The sequence below is a fragment of the Cystoisospora suis genome, assembly GCF_002600585.1.
Source record: "Cystoisospora suis strain Wien I chromosome Unknown contig_2677, whole genome shotgun sequence".
Taxonomy (NCBI): domain Eukaryota; phylum Apicomplexa; class Conoidasida; order Eucoccidiorida; family Sarcocystidae; genus Cystoisospora; species Cystoisospora suis.
This window is the reverse complement of record NW_027155474.1, coordinates 74,103-93,418: the sequence shown is the minus strand read 5'-3', so window position 1 is coordinate 93,418 and position 19,316 is coordinate 74,103. Positions and strand designations below refer to the sequence as shown.

Here is a 19,316-nt window from a genome sequence, read left to right as displayed (position 1 = left end):
AGTCATGGATGGAAGATCTACTCCAGGCGAAACTACAGGAGTTGCGATTGACGGTATGGATTCCTCCTGAATGAACGAATCAGCCAGCACTGTTCCGGGGGGCGAACCCACTCTGACTGGTAGAGGCAGTTCGCGAATGGCACCAGAGGGGTCTTCAACGCTGAGCACACCAGCCACCGGATCCGAGGGGTTTGTTCTACCAGAAACACTGGAAGACGGGGAGAACGGGTCTGCTGGAAGAAACTGAGACTGCTCATTCCCTGACGGCTCCGCGGGACCCGGTACGGTTGGCAGCTCTACAGACGGCCGGCCAAGCCGGCTAAACCTGACAAGACCTGGGGTCATGGTTCGCATCTTACTAAGAAAAAAAGCCTATGAAACTAAACACTGGGGTGGACAGGTTATCTCTGTCGTAGTGCTGAGGAGTTTGCCAACTAGCCGGAGAGAGCCGGTCTCCGCATGTGCCTGCCGAGGCGAGAAAGAGGGCGGTTGCAGCTTGTCAACCTGCTGCGCCTGTGTATCGAAAATGTCTGTTCGGTCATGGCTCCGTTTCCGAAATGAGCCCCTGAGCTCGTCTGGGGCCCCGGGAGCGGAAGAAATGTCGGTGGACTCCGCCGCGGAAGGCAGGCGCAATGCAGATGGTTGCGGAGCCCGACAACGTCGTCGAGGGAGGCCCGGTAACGAGACCGGCTACCACTCGCCCAAAAGAACTTGACCAAATAAGCAGCCTCGGGAGGTCCGACTTGTCACCAGGACACAGTTCCGAAGAATACTTGCCTAGCGGTGTCCGCGCAAGTTAGAATGGCAGCTGCGGCTGAGCGCTGTTGGCACAGAAAGAGGTGGGCCTCGTTGGCAGGGCTGTATGGGCAGCCGCTACCGTACTGAACTGGCAACGACGAGCTTGCTGGTTCTCAGTCGCAAAGGCGGGAGACCGTCATCAAGTGTAACATCGTGTAGATCTGTCTTACCGGCACGGAGCACCGCTTTGTTTGGTAGACCTATAACGCCCTTGTGAGAGACCTTGCTTTTTTTTTTTTTACTGGCAATGCAGGGGCTCGAGGGATTGTTTTCAGCGAAAGCTTGTTTGTGCGTGTCTTGCCTGTCTAGCTGCAGCAGTCGGTGTTGACTCGAAGCAGAATGAAGCCTCGAGACCGCGTGAAACAGATTTTGCAAAAAGCTTGGTAAATGGATTTCACGCGGTCTCCCCGGTAGTGGCATTTTTTTTTCCGGCGCAAGCGTTTTTTTTCTTTTGTAATTTCTTTTGTTTGGCAGTATGTCTCGGTCAGCACCGACTGCAGGAGCGGGCCTCTGTATGTCGCGGGAGCCCATGAGGTCTGGCCTCGTCAATCAGAAGCCCGGGAAGTGTGAGTCGCTTCGACGGCTGCACGACCCAGTATCTCATGCTTCTTTGGAGAATCACTTAGCTGCCCCGCTCCCCTCTTCTTCTGAAGCAGCAACGGGGACCCGGAAACGGTCTGGATCAGCATCCGGCTGTTGGCTGGAAAGCACTGGAGCTGAGATCCTATCGGCTGAGAATTTTAACGTACCTTACCTTCCCTCGCTATCCCAGACGTCAGAGCAGTCTCCCTCATCGCAGCAGCGTCAGGGCCTCTCCAGTCTCGGACTAACTGGCTTCTTCCGTGAGCTTGAGGGCTCTTTGTCAGCAACAGCTTGGAGGAATCAACCGCTACACGTAGAGGAGCTGCGTGAGCAGCAGCCGGATTCTTGTCATGGCACGACGTTTATGAGCTCTGGCATGCCCGAAGTGATCAACGGCGCGGATTTCCGAGCTGCCGTGCAGACGCACAGCCGCGGCCCAGGTGTCCCTGGGACAGAAAACGCTGGCACAAGGCTTGTGCAAAATGCCGTAAGCAAGAGGGAAGCAGCGGTCGCCACCAACGATGTTGCTGTAGGCGACGGTAAGATGCCCCCTTCTCTAAATAGGCCGCGCTCCCGACTCCAAGCCAGGGCTTCGGAAACGCGCCAGTCCCCAAAGCCGGTTAGACGTTTACGAAGCGGTAAAGCCATAGAGAACAAGGGAGTAAAACGAAGTGAGCTTGGCAGTCAAGCCGGTGTCCTGAAGTCATCGGAGTCCGTCATCTCAGCTACACTGGCCGGATCTGAGGATATGAAGGCCCCTGGGCAAGAAAATTCGTCTGGAGCTTCCGGCAGACTCTCAAATCCTCCCGCACAGATCGGGAGTCGCCTACGTGGATGCAACGCCCCTGTAGATTCTGCCAGCGTTCTTGACATTTCTTACTCGGAGTTAACCGCCATCGCAGGACAAAAGAAGGGGCAAGAGACTAGTGGGACTGGGGCCAGTGAGACATCCCTTTCTGCTAGTGTGCGTGGTGACGACACTGGAGAAGATTTAGGGGGCTGTCCTGGCCAATTCCGCAGCTCTGTTCATCCCCCGGATGTTGCTACGGACTGTCAACTGCACGGTGAAAAAGACAGCCAGATTACATTCGATTCGCGTCTACAGGACGGCCTCAACTCGAGTTCCACGCACGGGCGCACGACCACTCCGCTGTATTTTGGGAACCTTCTCGACGCAGCACATCCTCTCACCGGCGGGGCTGCGGGCACCCGCCCTTGTCACAGTTTGAGTACCATGGCTCTCCATGTTGCCTTAATGGACCCTAATCAGGCAAGTCCTCAGCCATCGTCTATAACACAGCCAGAGAGCCGGGACCGTTCTCCTTCAGACCTAGATGCAAACTGTTCAGGAGTGCACGGACGGGCCGCCGTCACGAGTGTCGTCCGTTTCAAGATTACCTCGCCGAGAGTCAGCAAACCTCAGCGTCCAACCTCTGTATCTGGGGTTGTTGGTGTCCGAGGCGCTCGCCCTTTCAGCTCTGGTGGCCCATCTCTATCCACGTCAGGCCGCCCCCTAGCTGCGCGTGCATCGACGGGCGTCAGGCACCCCTCAGACCTCCCTAGAAGCCGCATTCCTGCGCCCGAGGCGGTCCGTTCTGTATCCGTTTGCCACCGCAGTTCGGCTCCGGGCAGGCGGGAAGAGAGACATGCGGGGCACATCAGACCAGCTAAAGTCCCCCCCCGAGATAGCGCAAGGTGGTCCTGTTTGGAGAACGGGACAGGGGTGGAGACCAAGCTTGCTGGCTGTTCGAACGCCCTCCCCGGCAGGCCTGTTTCATGTCCGCCCCGTCAGGCAAGGAATAGGCCTGTGGAGCAGCCCAGGCAGGTTGGGCACCCCCTACTGCCCCTTCCCGGGGGCTCCGTTGCGGGGGCTGCCCGGACACCTCTGAGTATTGAGGACATAACACGCCCTCGCGACCAGGGTTCAGTGTACTCGATCGTGCTCTCCCGCGAACCATTTGTCACACGGCCTGGACTCAGTCCCCCCCCCGAGAGATGTCGGTCAGTGGAGACCAGGAGACATGACCAGAGGCTTCATAGCTCCCTCATCGATCACCTAACCGATAGTCCGGCAGCTTCCTCGGGCTGTGGATCTGGGCAGGTGCGGTCTCGCTCGCTGCTGGACACTTGCAGGACACCTCGACGTCATTTAGAATCCGCGCTTGCTTCGACCGTAGGAAATGTCAAACCAGCTGGGGGTACAGGATGGAAATTACCCCCGCGAACAGTCTCTTGGACTGACCTCAGGGAAGCTTCCGGAAAGACACCGGGTGATAGTACAGTCCGCACAGATGAAGGGATCTGGGGCGGCTGCAGCGGCATAGAAGCGGATTGCTTGCTCGGATCAGCGTCCGGTGTGGACGGGGACTCGTCCTTGTCGAGCCACAAGGAAATCTCCCCCGCCTCGGGCGCGCCCACAGCGACTGGAAACTCGTCCGAAGCGACATATAGTGAGAGTTGCGTTGACGACAATGAGGCTCTGCTCTCTGTCTGTAGTGAACTCAGTCGCTCTCAGTCGCCACGACCGAAGAGCGCAACGGGGTTCCGAAGGCAGAACATACCTCCGTCGCGGAAGGGGTCAGCCAGTTCGAGTCTGCCACTGGAAGAAAGAGGAACCCGGCACCTTTCGAAGGAAAAGGAACCTGTGCCGGGGAGTCGCACTGGTTCCCGGGCGTGTAGGGGGCCTGTAATTCTCCAAGGAAGAGCCAACAAGACGGATAAGATGACCAGTGCCTCAGAGTTGTACTCGTCCTCTGAACGGCCCAACAGAAAGACAACAGGCTCAGATACGGGAAGCGATGAGGCACCGAGACGCAGATCTTCCACTGTCTCTACCAGCAGCATCTACAATCACAAAGGGTCCCGAAGAGGTTCGTTCGTCAAGTCGTCTGGACGGGTCAACGTTGGTGACCTAAAGAAAATAGGGTCGTTTGAGGTCTCCGGATCGGGTGCAACTTCCGCAATGGCGTCATCATCGAAAAGTTGGCACGAAGAGAAGAGAAGACAAACTGACATAAGAGAAGTTCCTCGTCTCGCCTCAACACCTGGATCCCATACAGCATCGCAGAAGCGTCTGCTAGTGTCTAGCCTTCGAGCGTCGGTAGATCCCCTTGCCATGGCTATTCACGCCAAACTTGTCGAGTCCGGTATTATGTCGGGGCCCCTCCTCCCCTCCACTCAGGGGATCATCCCAAGTGCGAAACGCGGAACCACAGGCGGGAACGGTGGACTCTGCTTGAGCTCACTAGCAGAATTCGATCCTTGGCAGAGCATTGCTGCAGCCCTAGCCCAGGTGTCGGGGGGGTGCGACCGCTGCATTGGATCGCCTCCAAGTGGGCCTCCATGGAGGGTGCACACCCGAAATTCAGGAATGTCCGTCTTGAAAAGCCACCACGGAGGCACTCGTGGCTCCGGGTTTGGCTTCAGGTATGGCCATGCGAGAGGAGACGACGATTCTCTTTTTATGCTGTGGGCAGACACCCCTGACACGGCAAGTCGGAAATATTATATTGAGACGACGCACTTTAAGACACACAACGGCATAGAAGGGACCGGGTGCACTAAACCAACAGACGGGTACCTGGAGAGAAAGCAGTCATTTCAGCTGAGTTTTTTCGCAGATTATAGTTCTGTCGTCTCAACAGACAGGAGAATTGACCGATCTGGAGGGCCGGCCATGAGGCGGGAAAATTGCCAAGCAAGGAGCAGAGACTATGTGTGCAGCAGCTCCTCAACGTCTGTCAAACGCTATAGCTTACGGCCCAAGGCGACCGTTGACGAAACGCCAGGTATCCAGGGCTCATCGGTGAAGGCTAAAGAGACGAAAAGTTCTCTATGCAAAAGCGCGTCCTCGGCACAAGAGCCGAAGAGCACGAGGAAGGCAAAGGCCGTGGTCCCTGCTGCTAGCAGGGTGGCAGCGGATAAGTCGACAGCTTCCGGTCTGAAGACCTCTACTAGCAAGAAGGTGTCCGCGGCCCTGCCGCGCACAGAGGGTGAGTCGCACCGGGGCGACCGCGTCCGGTGCAGTCGTCACTCGCAAAAGCAACGCGTTCTGTCGTTTCCCAAGCGGTTGGGAGCCCGCGTTGGAGAGGGAAGGAAAGTAGAGCCAGAGGCCTGGGCCATGCGGCAGGCGGGGCGTTCTCTTTTCAACACTGCATAAACATATCACTGGAGACTCTAGATTTGTTTGTTGCTCTCTTGACAAATCGCGCTGTCCATGCTACGGGGTTGCGTCGCCATCCTATCATTCTGCGTGTACTTGCAGTTGTGCCGGAGACGCTCGAGGAGTGGCAGGAACTGAACAATGCGACTGGAAAGATGGTGAGGGCTCTAGCAGGGCGCGTTATTGCTGATTGCGGCTCCGGCTAGTCAGTTTCTATGGGCTGGCTTTTGTCTCGCTGGTAGCTGCCTTCTGTCTTACATGCACACCAATAAAACACATGCGGGACAAATTCAGTGGTAAATATGAGCAGTACTCCCCTGAAATGCCGGCGACAGAGGCTATTCCTTTCAAGCGCATCAAGGTGTCAGCTTTGACCAGGTTATTCGTTGCGTTCTGTGTACCTTCTGCTTCATGTTGACAGGTTTTCTCCGCCTCCTGTCCTCCCGTCATCAAGACCGAGCTCCTTCGCCGGGGTGAGTGCCCGCCAGCCTTCCCTGCCTTTTCGTTTTTCGCTTGTATCGCCTATATGACTCTTCCCGCCCGTGGACCTTCGTTGCTGTGCAACCTTCTTCCGTCGCACAAGCAAGTATATAATAAAGGGAGACCACGAGCCGGCCCGCGTGTGAGCCTTCGGATGGGAGATATCGAGAGCAAAAGCGGTATAGAGCGATCCGGGGTGGCACCGCCAGCTCTGCTTTCTCGGGCATATTGTTTAGATGCGAATATCAAGTCATACTTCCGCGCCTTCCTGGCTTGCATCTATAAATGGACAAGGCCAGAAGAGAGGTCTCCCAAGGCCAGGGAACCGCCTGTCTGTGGCAACTGACAGTCCGAGTTTTTGCCGTGACAGATATGTGAGTCAGTTGTCTCTGTTTTTTGTTTCTAGGCTGGGCGGAGAACCCCGATCCCCGGAGCAACTTCTTTCACTTTCGCTGGGTTCCTAGTCTCCACAGCGCTATCCAGTCCACGGATTCCCGCAGGGGCGAGCAAAGGGAGCTTGCTCTATCCACTTTCCAGTCGACCACTTCGTCTGGCGACGGCACAGCGAACAAAGGAGGGTCCTCTACAGTGCCTGAGGGTATATTTCCTGGACAAATTTTCATGTTTGTACAAAGCGGCACACGAAGGCGGCACTGACCTTGCATACTTCGCTCTCCAAGGAGTGGACCAGGTCGCACGTAGGCGGCTGGGTGGTTGTGGTAGCGAGTCCATCCTGGGGGCGTCGTGTAGTGCCGTCTGTCGCATGCCACACATGACTAGGGTGACCGTTCTGTGTTCAGTTGTGTATCGCGCCAGGTCAGGGGTTGTGAGGTCCCTATTGGGCGTCAGCGAGCACGTAGTAAGTCGCGCGTTCCGTATTGTGTCCGGCTGACCACACATCGCTCTGCGTACACCGACCGAAATGCCTGGCGGGTTCGCAAAGTCCCCAACAACGTGTTCGTGGTGATGGTCTTACGTCTGGTCCACATCCGGTCGTTCGACGGAAGCCTGGCCTTGCGAAGATGACCTTCTTTCCGTCACTGGTGTGCAATGACCCTGTCTACGGTTTCTCTACAAGCAAGCGAGTGGACACGGCAAGTACACGCGCGGCCTCAAAGTGCTAAGGCGGCGTAAGATGCAAGTGTCATGGAGCGCTAATAAGTGCTTTGTTGGTCTTCTCAGGCTTCCCTGGCGAGAGGCTTTTGCCTTATCAGCTCACGAACCGATTTCTCGACACCTCGCCGCTGACTACCAAAGTAAGTTTTTACAGAGCCAGTATCTCCCGTGAGTAACGGTGGATGTAGGCCCCCCAGAGAGTGCTAGCAAATGGGCCGTTCAGCGAGAGAGCAACCGCAGTCGCTTTTCCGGGGTACTTTTGGACAGCAGCGCACGGTGAAGTCCGTGTGAGGGATGGTAGCGGTCCGCCTGCAGCTTGTCGCATTCCGTGACGAACCATCGACCCCGTAACGGCCCTAGTGGACGTAGTACAGTACCGACGTAGTTTTAGGTCTTCTCGGCGTGCCATGTCTCTGCACAAGGAGTCGGTTTCAAAGCAGAATACCGAACGTCCGGAAAATCCCGGCGAGAGGGAGCCGCGCCTCCGGTTTCCCCGTGTGTGATCTCTTCGTGCTTGCCAGTTCTCGAGGAGACTCCTTTGTGCTCCCCACAAAGCGGTAACTGCCTTTTGGGTCACTTTGATGTCATTCGCAGATCGGGCTGTTGAAAAGCTTACGTGCCAACATGCCGTTTTTGCTTGACAGTACCTACAAGGCCATCATGCCGCGGTGCTATTCCCTTAACCTGGAAGACCACGTCTCGTCTTTCAAAGAGGACTACGTTTTCACCCAGACAGAAGCTGTTTTGAAGCTCGCTCTCCTCGCCTGGGCTCTAACTTCCCCCGCGAGTGTCAAGATAGCGGCCGCCACGGCTCAGCGAACTCCTCTCGTCTCTAACGGGCCGACTTGCGAGACAGTACTTGGCTCTCTCTCTTCTCCGGCTAGCTCTAGTACAGTCTCTAACTCTCTTGGAGCACTAGACAGTTGCCTTTCACCTAGTCGATTCCAGGGTGGCGCAGCTGAAAAGTCAGGAATTGAAAAGTGTGGCCATAGGCATTTCGAGACGGACACCTCTGACTCTGGAAAAGACCCGCACACCTCTGGTAATAAAGGTTCCCGGACGGTCAGTTTGTGTTCTGGAGAGAGCCTGGGAGACGACCCTCGGCACATGACAGGCAGCACATCCGACGAAATTGCTTCGGCTAATGAAAGTGGCACGGAGGCTGTGGCGACGCCGCGACAATTGAAAAATCATCTAACACTCAAGGAGAATATAAAATTAAAACCGAAGCCGGTTGTTCCACGGCTAAAACTCGTACTACCAGCACTGGCCGATCCGCCAGGAGGGAAGCAAGCGGCGCTCATCTCCGCCGCCGGTGACGCTTTGAAGTCTCTTTCTCCTTACGCGGTCAAAGCGGCTATCTACGTCGTGAAGAGAGCCCGAGCTCACCTGTCCAGAACCACGTGTTGCATGGAATCCCCAGTGAACAGCAGTGCTGAGCTAAAACTCTTGGAGCATGTAAGTTGCTTGAGAGGCCGCAGCGGAGTGCGCCAAGATATCCACGGTGTCTGTGATGCCGGGTCTTTGCAGAACTAGATCCGCGGCAGTGCATGGCCCTGAGCAAGGCTGAACTCATCTGGAGACTGTGCTTCATGTAACTGCCCACGAATGAGTCCGCTTTCGTTAGTCGCGTGCTGCGCTCAGGTCCAGCTCCCTCGGTTCACAGCAACGCAAAGCATGCTCGCCAATGGAATTGTAGAATCTGCCATGGAGCATTTCTTTCAGACAAGAGCGGCGTGCTCCAAGAAGACTGCCTCAGTGGTTGAGGTTGATCGCCCGACCAGCGTTGTTGGATGCCCAGACACGGGGCCAGAAAAGGGAGGGAAACCGGGAATTGATGAAGACCACGAACATGAGATTAGTGATTGTATCCCCCAGCTCATCAAAGAAGCTTGCGATGCTCTACATTGGCTGCGAGACCGCGGGTGTAAACAATGGAATGTCAATGGTAGGCATAGCGGACAACGCTCCGGAAATGAGACGGGCCTTCACTGCCTGGTTGCCCCGCCTTCCGATGTTGGCCTTCTTGCATCTCCTCTCAGCCTGCGCTGCCGGGGCCCCCTTTCTCCAATCGTTGGTAGGCTGCACTTTTTTTTTATGGTAGAAGAATCTCTGTAGAGTATAACTGTACTATTCAGACAGAGCCTGGCTTTCCACGTGCGCCAGCCTCAACCAAAGGGAAGCCCTGGCCGGTCCATCATGACAGTTGATGCCCTCTGCGGGGGTTTTGCCGTTCACGGCGCGTTTCGACATGAGACTGGCATACTGAGCTGCGTCCGTTTTCCTGCCAGGCTGGGGAAACCTGTGGATACTTAAACCCGCAGACAACGGCCGAGGGGCTCGAGCGGAGGCAGTGTTCCACCGGCTGTCCGAAGTTGACAGGGTCATGCACACAAAGTTCGGGCCTCAGATGCTCGTGCAGAAGTTCGTCGAATGCCCGTTGACAATCTGTGGCTTTCGCGCTGAAGTCCGTCAATGGGTCCTTGTCACCTCTTGGAACCCTCTTACAGGTGGGTAGTCCTGGCGAGCGTGCATACTTTGTATTTGTTGTCCGGCATCGTATCCTTTTTCTGCGTCAAACGAGTGTTAAGTGCTGATCAGGGACTGCTTTTACGCAGCACGTCCAGACCAATGAAGGTGATCCTTAGTCCAGCACTAGCCACCTTGTCACTGGAGTCGTGTTTTCTGAGGCCGTTCATGTCATGGAACAGACTGGAACGGATTGCTCACGAGTGAAGCAGCCGGAAAGACGCTATAGCCTGCTGTTTTGTACTGTCGTTGCAGTGTGGCTGTACAAGAAAGCGTTTGTCCGTCTGCTGGACGAAAACAAACGCCAAGGTGGAGAGAAGAATGGTGGCGTCACGTAAGTGTTTCGCGTCTTTTTTTGAACATGGGTTACTGCATGGCCACCGTTGGCGATTCGCTGTCCCTTAAATTTTGGGGGGGCTCCTGTAGTGAACGCTCTATGTCGCTAGCGAAGGCGAAGGTGCCACGAGGGCGTGCTCGCACTGATCTGTTTGTTTTACGGGCACTGCCTGTCGGGCTGGTGCCACGGCAGGCATGTTTCGGGAGCCCCTTGGAGCACTGCAGGTTCAAACAGCAGTCACTAAGAGTACCAGGGGGNNGGGGGGGGGGGACCTGGATCGGAGGATTCGGAATTGTAGTATCTTTACCGCGGGTCACCTACTGTCGGCCGCCTGACGTTGCCTTGCATCTCCAGTACATACCACTATCCGTTCCGTGGAACCGGGGGCCGCAGGAGTACTTTGGTATGATAATCCAACGGAATTTATGCAAGTGTGTGATTCAGGCCCGGATTTGAAGGACCAGACGCAGCGAGATAGCTAGGATAGCACGACTCCACCCTGTAGTGTTTGCCCGGGCACAACCAGTTACTCTTTCACCGTTCCTGCAACCATAGCCATCCGGACTGGAGAAAGCGGTCTGCTGCAGGAAGCTCTCGCACCTCCGCAGAACAAGTCTTTCTTTTGAGCAGGGTCACCGCGATGTGAGGCATCGCGCCTCTTCCTCCACTCCGGTGTTCGTCAACGTGTTTCCCCTCCCCCTCTCAGTTTACAGTTGTGAGTTCCCAATTTTGGCAGTCCTATGGTCATTTTGTTTGCGGCACTTTCGCAGACGAGACGCAAGTGGCCAGCACAGCGCTAGGAGCACCGCGCGTGGAACAGCTTCATCTGCCCCGAAGGAGGTGCGTGAAAGCGCCGGGGGTAGATTCGTTCTCAGCACTTTGGTCTTTGCTGACACAGCCAAGCCAGTTGTCCTGTTTTTCCGTTTTTCCCGAGAGCCCAGTACGAGCAGAATCACAGAACAGTACTCATTCACGAGCGCCGTAGAGGAGTGTGAGCACAACACGTGAGCAGCTGCAAGGCCTCTACTCTGTAGACAGACGCTGGTGGACGCGTCAACGGGAAACTATCAGAAGTGCCCTCGTCTGTTAACGTGCTGGTAAGTGCAGCTGGCAGTCCCACCTGCTAACTAGCTCCGTGTCAGACAATTCCGAGCGACTAGACTACGTGCAGCTACGACAAAGTGTGATTGAGCTCGAGGAGAAGCTGCAGGATCATATCATGAAAGATAGCGGTCGCTGTGCCGCTCCCTCGGACGCGTCCCTGCTCTCTCCTGGATTGGTTACGATGTGCTGAAGTGTCTTTCTCGAGAGAGTAAGGCGCCTGTGTGTCTGACCTCTTTTTCCTGTAGGGAGATATCCGGTCTTCTGACTTCCTGCAAACCCACCTGCAGGGGGAGCTCGGGGAGGACGTGTGGTCTCAGACCCTCTATCCTCGTTTGAAGAAGAGCGTCATAGACGCCTGTAGATGCGTACAGATCGAGATGGACAATCGCCCGAACTCCTACGAGCTTTTTGGATTTGATTTCGCAGTCGACGCTTTCTTCGAGCCCTGGTTGCTTGAAGTTTCCAGGTGCTCCGAACTCTCCAGTTTTTCGCCGTCTTCACCTATCCACCATCTAGCTGAACAGTGTCTCACTGACTCTCTGAAAGTTGTTCTGGACTGGAGCCCCGGCAACGGCGCCGATACAGGTCTCTTTGAGCTGATCTACCGAGGCGCTTCAATACACAGCGCCGTGGCCATATGGGCGCGCCAAAATCTGCGTAAGTGCCCAGCTCTCTCCGGCTCGCGGGACAAAATACTAGGAGTTCTTGTCTGCCTTTCTTCGTCCATACGCGAACGTCGTGCTACACTGAGGGATCCACGGGCCGATGGAAATGCGCTGATAATTTGAAGCCAAGCTCCCCCATACTCTGCCCGTTTGATCTCCAATCATGAATGCGATGCAGCCGAGACTGTGGTACTGGACAAGCCGAGCCTACGAAGGATGCCTTCCAGCTGCCAGTCGTTAGTTACTGTTCACTGAGTGTTTCCCCGAGCTTTACTCGCCCTCGTCGTTCTGCCTGCCACGTAGAAAGGGTTCCCGGAAAGTCGCAGCCGTATAGTCCCGTTTGTAATCTAGCTTCGTAGGTCTGTCCTGACGTTGAAAGATTCTTCAGCGTCCGGTGTGTTGACTTCTCAGACATCGAAGGACACTGCTTTTCGACACCCGCGGCGACAGCGAAGGGAAGCCCACATCCTGTTCTCTCAAGCGCAGGGACATCGAGCTCTCTCGGGTCTAGAAGCCGTGCTGGTGCACCTGCCCGCACGGCAAAATGACTAAATAGGCAGTTCAGGTCTGCCACTCCACGTTAAGAAACTCGTCCGCGCCCCGGGCACAAGATCATTCTTGTAGCGCCAGACTGCAAGAGCTGTTATCACTCCTGGGATGCGCCGCGTATCGGTCTTCGGTTTCCGTGGTCGCTGTGTCGTGTGAATGACAAGGCGACAAAATGTAGTGCCCCCCTCACCATACACTGTGAAGTCCAAGACCTCTTTTCCAGGGCGATCGGATAGACGTGGAGCGTGCCACGTACCACATCCGTTCGTACTACCGGAGGGGCTTCTCGCCTTGCATTGGGATCTCGGCGAATCTGACCGCTAGGGCTGTTGTAAGAAAGACACCAGACTGTCGCGATCCAAGTATCCTCGACGGAGTAACCTCGGCTATGCAGAGATGCAAAGTGGGACCTCCTGTACCTACTGCAGACATCCTCATACCGGACTCTGAAATGCCGCAGACTCACTATGTATGGCCGGGTGGAGCCTTGTCCGAAAACACGTCTAACGGAGATCGACGTGCATCCGCTCCCCTCACATAGACGTGCACTATATCTGCGGCACTTCTTCTCATCGCAACATGGGCTCGACGGTGCGAACCGCGGCCCGAGTAGGTTCGAGCGCCGTGCATCGTTTGTCGCTTGTCACTGACCAGGCAGCACGGATTGTGGTTTGATGAGGGTCCATTCGCAAGCAAGCAGGCTTTCTCATCACCGGGGGAAGTAGGCTACGACAGCTGGTGTTTGTGCTCTAGAAGGCATACACGAAGCTGCCCCGCTCCAGGAGAGGAGATGCCCCAGAAATGTCGCGGTGGTCACTGAGGGCTCGTGCTCAATAGCTTGGAATTGCGTAGCGAACACATAGCCAGGAAAAGTGCGTCTTCCATTCTTCATTCGCCCCCTCTACACAGGACGACGGGCTTCAGCGAGACTGAGTGAGAGCTGTCTGGCGGGCCTATTGCTTGAGTGTATGCGTTTGTCCGAGATGAGATCATGCGCGAAATGGTCGTACATACCTTCCCCCCAGGTTTTTCCACGGCCCCATCGCCGCCTCCTCCCAAGTGATTGCCTATCCCCCACTTACGGTAGAGAGCCCAGAAGCCAGGCACTGGGATGACCGTTCCGCATGCTGGCCGTGCTGTGCACTCAGGATATGAAAAGCTCACCCGGCTGCGGTGTACTGGCCCGCTAACGCTGTGATGGGCAGCTAGAACGACTACCTGAGGTGGCAAGAGCTCTTAGCCTGTAGTGGCGAGGATGCCCGCTGCCGCAACCAACCCTCCAGAACCGAGAAGACGCTGGACCTGCTAGGCGCCCAGGAAGTGTTGGTTATTCCGAGGAGAGCGGACCTTCAGGAATGGTGAGGGAAGCCTTGCCCGGAAAGATGCAAAATCAACTAGGTCCCAAGATGAATCATTCCGTTTCTGTGAAAACAGTGCTAGTTGCTACGCAGCTCTGGTTGGAGAGTTGGACTGTGCCCCCGTGGAATCTAGTGATTGCCGCCAGGGTGCCCGGGGCACCGAACGTCCCCAACAACACGGAGTGCGGACTCTGTGTCTACATTAAGGGATCTAGAGAGGAACCCTTTCTGCCACGTGAAGCCGCAGGGAACAAGCCCTTGCCGCAGTTCATGACATGGCTCAAGTAGATTCTAATGCCGCCAGTTGTTACAGCGGGCAGCACAGACGAAATTGTCCACAGGGCGTCGCACCATGCGAGTGAGACTCACCTCGCAACCGCAGTTCAAATAGTCTGACGCTCTGCCTGATACAATGAACAGTGACAGCGAGTGGCGCCGCAGGATTCCAAGCCCCACAACACGGATGCCTCTCCTAGGGTCGGCTGAGCTTTACATGCATATGACAGCGACACAGACGGGTCGCGGTTTCCAGAGTAACGGACGGCGTTAGACGTGACACATGTGGCTGGTCACTTTCACGATTCGTAGAGTGAACTGACCGGCACGGACCAAAGACTGCGTCGGGCGCTGCGTCGACGGCTACCGGACTAAGCCACCCCAGCTCTTCTGTGCCCGACGGTGCCGAGGCTTTCCAGTAGCGATCGAATCATGGGGTGAAGCTGCCAACAGTACTTATCAGACGGGCGTCTCCCTCAGACTGGCAGGCCTGTAATGCCGGCGCTGTGTGCCGGGCGCTGGCATGAACACGTTGCGCGGAAGTGTCGTGTGTCTGTCGGACAAAGTGTGTGTGTGTGCGTGTGAGAGCCGCCCGTCTCATTGACCCCATACGTTGTGGAAGAGACGGGAAGAGGACTAGGAATAATTTTACTGTGTCCTCCCGTCGGCCGTTTCACGGTCGGTCTGCAGCGCTCTGCTGCAACTGCCTTGCCGAAAGCCCGGGGAATGATTGACTAAACGCACTTGAGGTGCCCTGACGAACCAAGCGTATATCAACCGGCACTAGGTACGCGAGAGGAACCCGGGGCGTAGTGTTCCCTTGGGGGGAGCATGCACGGCCGGTAGCGAAGCTTGGGTACAACTGGGGAGCATGCTGGGACCAGGAACCGACCAGCAACGGCGAAGCCGGTCCCCGAACAAGGGGTTCAGTCTACCACACCGTCCAGGGGATTGTTGCGGCACAAATTGCTGTTCGTGCTTGGTTCTTCTACTTCCCGAAGGAACATCTGTTTGTGAAGCAACGGAACTCCTGCTGTTATTGGATCCGCTTGGCGACTCTTTCCGGGAACGGCGTCTCCCTTTCTAGCGATCAGCGAAGCATCGTAATAAAACGGGTCTGTTTTTTCGTCGGAGATGCTTTTTGCGCAACGGGAAATTTGGGGGGCAGGGGAGAGCAATCTGTCATAACCGAGAAAAGAAGGGGCCGACCTCTGCTAACGTACTTCTTCGCTGCCGTGTAGAGCGAAGTTCTCGACTCATTCCGTCACATTGAGCGGTTTTCCCGCGTGTACTAAATCTACACCGTTTCAGCTCACAGCAAACACCACGGCTCCAGGGAACAGCCCGGCTCACACAGAACTGACGCCCTTTTTTCTGTGTACTCGTCGTGTATTGTCGAGGAGTAATAACCGTAAAAGAGGCCGTCTCAGGCGTCCCGCCTCCTCCGGCGCAACGTAGACTCAAGACATTTACCTGCTTTAAGCTCTTTGAAGTCGTCATCTCAACTACCTTCGGAAGCCTTACTAGGCGCGGAGCCGCCGCTTCTGCCTACCCTCGAGGAGCTCTTCTCTTCGCCTCGGCACCACGGAGACAGAACGTTGCTCTCAGGCCACAGCTCCGTCGAGAGAACTCTAACTGTTGAACCCCCTTTCGCGACTCAAGGTCGCAGGAGACCTGGAGCGGCGAGAAGACTAACTGCGCCTTTTCTCGCTCATCGTCCCACCCCACTGGCTGTGGTTCTGCTTGAGTAGCGGTTTCGCTTACTGACAAGGTGTTCAGCCGAGGCGCCGCTTCCAGGCCGTGGATGCAGGGGCGGCACGGAAGAAGTCAGAAACACAGCGTCTGTTGTTGGCTGCCGTGGCGCCGAGGAAAGACGTGTTCGTCGCTATACAACGGACGATCGTGAGACAATCTACTATAGTCGAGAAGCCGTTCCCGAGGGCAACTCTTAAAATGGGTAGAGCTGAATACAAAGTGATTACGTTATGGAGCGTACCTTTATTAGGAGCGCACGTCCTCAGCCCAGACAGGAGCATTGGGTCCCGTTGGAAGCAGTTTCCTGATTGTAGCACAAGTTGCGTGCAAAAAATGGGTCTGAAGAGGCGGGCCACGTGTAACGCGTTGTTGCCATGCCTTTCATGCAGTAACGGCTGTCGACGAATGGTTCTTTGGCTCTCATGTATGTATCGGGATCTATTCAAAAGTGCAGGGACCCGGAATGGAGACGAATTTTTGGGTGGCACCCTGCACAGAATTGCCCGACATCACCTCCAGATTCTAATGGGATTACCTTTTGTCCAGGCGCACTGGAGTGGTGTGCGAGCCTTCCTAGTAGGGAGCGCCTAGGATGCCAGTCAAGTGTGCTAGAATACCAGCAAGGGGCTCCCAGCACGGTTCGTGACCGGTGGAGGGTCGTGCAGCTAGCGTACTAATAGGAATATGTGGGCTACCTCACCCAACTGTCTGTCAGGTGGCGTGGGGCAGTGTGTTGCACGCGGTGCGTTGGCTGGTAAGCCTGTAAGCCGCATTAGGTGTGTGACTACGCCTGTATGTAGTAGATAAGTGAAGATATAACGTCATCGAGTCGTTATTCGATTAGTCTAGAAAAACAGCGCATGTGGTGGTTCCTTGCGTCCCTGCAGCGCTGCATACAATACGGTCCTCGTCAATCCCTAAAGAGAAATGGCGTTGCCTCCCTGGCGTATTTCGGGCTCCTCTGCGCCGTAGGTCTTCCCACGAACTGTCCTCGTGACAGGACTTCAGGCTCTTTCGTATTTCTACGTCTGTACTCACTCAGTCACTTCGTGTCCTCAAACCAGGATATAACCGTGTGGCGGGGGGAGCACGTGTATCTGCGGACAATAAAGAGGCACTCGGGCAAACAAGTGCGTACCAAGGTAGACTGCTAAAACATAGCCAAGGTTAGACATCTTTCTGGTCAGGAAGCACAGCCTTTCCACCTCGGCAAGTAGGAGTGCACTTACGTCGCCTCTGGTCACCTCACTGCGGCGTGGCTGCGGCGCACTAGTACAAAGTGGAGTCGCGAATAGATTCGTGCTAGGTATCTACTTCAATCTTAGAGCAACGCCTTAGCATCGATGTGCCGACGCTGCCGACTGCCTTTGTTTGAGAGTGTGAGTGGGGCACGACGGTGTTTCTTCGGCCCCTGATATCGAGCGCTTCTCGGTTGCAAAGAACTCTCCTTTCTCTTGAGTACAATGTGGCCGGTGAGCGGCTAGAAGGGCGGGTCATGCTTCGGTCTTTCAGGTTTGCTGTCGGAAGTACTAAAGAGTAGGACGTTTCGACAGTAGGCGGAGGAGGGTGCTTGTCCTGTGTTGCCAACCTGTCAGATAAGAGGGATTGGTATTCTGTCTTCAAGGCTATGGGTATGGGACAGGCCTGTTGCAAGCAGGAGTGCAGACACTTCGCTATATCTCGTCTGTGAAGTCTACAGGAGCAGTCCTGGGGAACCTACGCATGCGTGACCGGTCCGTGCACCTGGATGCGTGCGCAGATGCCTGTCTTTGTACGGCGACCTGCAGACCACAGACCGATATCGTCGGCGCTGGAGGAGGCGCGCCTCCGGGAGCTCCGTGGCACCACCATGCTCAACTCTCCAATGGAGCTTCGAACGTAGCGTCGTTGCCTCCTTGGAAACTTTCTCAACATCAAGAAGCTCCAGCGTCATTCGCGAATTTTCTCGCTCCAAGTTTCGCTTGCACCGGACCCATAAGTTCCACTACGCAGCAGGAGCCATGGCATGAGCAGCCGGACGCCTTATGGAATCGTCAGAACCATACATCCGGGAACGCGCAGGGCAACATTCCTCACTGGCACCACGGCTTAGAGCAGCCCGCAGCTGGATCTAGTCATGTTGGAGGGACTGGTTCGGCGATGTGGCATGCTCACCCTGGGCAAGCCACGGACCAGAGGGGAACGGGAGACTATGCCACAACAAAGTTATCTTCTGTCCCCCCGTGGCATCAACGGGCTGTTCCGGTGCCCGCAGAGCATAAGGGCGCACCTTGGCAAGCGAGCAACAGCACAACAGCAGCATCGCTGCCTCTCCAGGAACGAGAGGCACTTGAGGTGCCTCCGTGGCAGCTCCGGAGACCGGATCAGGCGTTGTCTTCCATGGGTAACAAAGGGCGCCTAGAAGAAGAGTTGGATGCAGAAAGGCCACCGAGACGGACCGGCGGGTCTGCTCCGAGGGCGGGGAGAGGAGGTGTGCCTTTGGGAGAGAAGCAGAGGCCTGTTGTCCCCGGAAAGGGGGGAGGCAGGCACGGTGGCGTACGTGACGAGCAGGACTCGTCCTCTCCCTGGCGACCGAGGAGCGCGGGGAGAGGAAAGAACGCCCAGTTCGTCGAGGATGGTTACACTCCGGTGGCTGGCCGCCCAGCACGTGAAAGTGATCGGAGCCCGAGAGGCGGGAGGGGAGACCAGAGGCGCATGCAGGGCGATGTTGATGAGAGATTTCCTTTTCGAGGGGGCCGACAGCCAGCCCGCCGACTGTCTGAGTCGTCGCATTATCATGGAACAAGCAGTCCACCTCGGGAGGGCCCTCCTCGAAATCACGACCCCGGTTTGGTTCGCCGTCGGGGAAAAAGCAGAAGCCGAGAACGGCGGTCAGAAAGAAGAAGGTCAGGCTCCCGGTCACCGCCTGCTGTACGAGAAAACTCTATGGGGCGTCGTTCCACTTACAGAGGGAGAGATGGCAATCGAGTTTCTTATCACGAAATAGAAACAGACCGTGCAAGTCCGGGAAGGTCCAGGCGCAGGCCTTCTCCAGATCCTGTCGACGCACGTGAATGCGACGTCCGAGTGAAAGAGGATCGACTTTGGTGCCGTTCTGAGGATCAGAGGACTCATTCGCAGCCAGGCAGAGAGCCTTTCCCACCGTGGAGAGGGGACGCGGACCAAAGAGCAGTGCAGATACCTCCAGGTGTACACCCGGCATCTGTCCACGTCCCAGCTGATGCGGCGTCTTTGGAAGAAAGAACTGGAGCACCTCCTCAGTTTTTTTTCGATCCCACTGCTGGGGCTACATTCGTGATTGCCGGCCAACCAGCGATTTTTGCGGGCTTGCCACCGGGGAGTTTACAGCTTGGCCAAGCACCATTTCCCTTCTCCGCTCCTCTTCTTTGGGCTGGTGGCATGCCAGCACATCCGGGAGATCCGCAGCTTTCAAAGGCCCACGACGAACATGCTCGGGCCATAGGGACCCGGGACGGCTCCGCGGGGCGCCGGTGCAGAGAAGAGGAAGACATCTCTTCTGGCCAGCGAAGTGCCACGAGCCGCAGAGATGACATCCGGGGCAATAGCAGAGAACGAAGAAGGGATCCGCTACCCTCAGCTGATCG

The 19,316-nt window shown here is 56.1% G+C and overlaps 2 protein-coding genes across 2 annotated transcripts in view; both read left to right on the top strand.

The window, feature by feature from the left end:
* Positions 1–948: 948 nt before the first annotated feature.
* Positions 949–13,903, top strand: CSUI_005558 (tubulin-tyrosine ligase family protein). Its single transcript, XM_068065730.1, has 12 exons — positions 949–5,372; positions 5,645–5,700; positions 5,964–6,015; positions 6,429–6,620; positions 7,205–7,278; positions 7,733–8,596; positions 8,783–9,215; positions 9,430–9,648; positions 9,923–10,001; positions 10,775–10,844; positions 11,354–11,765; positions 12,185–13,903. The coding sequence occupies exons 1-12, from the start codon at positions 1,274–1,276 to the stop codon at positions 12,319–12,321; spliced, it is 6,687 nt and encodes a 2,228-aa protein (XP_067922291.1). The 5' UTR covers positions 949–1,273; the 3' UTR covers positions 12,322–13,903.
* A 999-nt stretch (positions 13,904–14,902) lies between these two features.
* CSUI_005557 (uncharacterized protein) overlaps positions 14,903–19,316 on the top strand; it is a 19,812-nt gene continuing 15,398 nt past the window's right edge. Inside the window, exons 1-3 of the mRNA XM_068065729.1 lie at positions 14,903–15,858; positions 16,599–16,679; positions 17,499–19,240. Coding sequence (XP_067922290.1) covers positions 16,639–16,679; positions 17,499–19,240 — 1,783 coding nt within the window. The 5' untranslated portion in view covers positions 14,903–15,858; positions 16,599–16,638. The remainder of the gene's footprint in view (positions 15,859–16,598; positions 16,680–17,498; positions 19,241–19,316) is intronic.

What these genes read in the sequence shown, in the direction of transcription:
- CSUI_005558 (XM_068065730.1), top strand. Translation starts at nt 1,274, where the DNA reads ATGTCTCGGTCAGCACCGACTGCAGGAGCGGGCCTCTGTATGTCGCGG. An exon ending in GTCCTCTACAGTGCCTGAGG is followed by an intron (nt 6,621 to 7,204) that starts GTATATTTCCTG and finishes TGGTCTTCTCAG; the next exon opens with GCTTCCCTGGCGAGAGGCTT. An exon ending in GAGAAGAATGGTGGCGTCAC is followed by an intron (nt 10,002 to 10,774) that starts GTAAGTGTTTCG and finishes GCACTTTCGCAG; the next exon opens with ACGAGACGCAAGTGGCCAGC.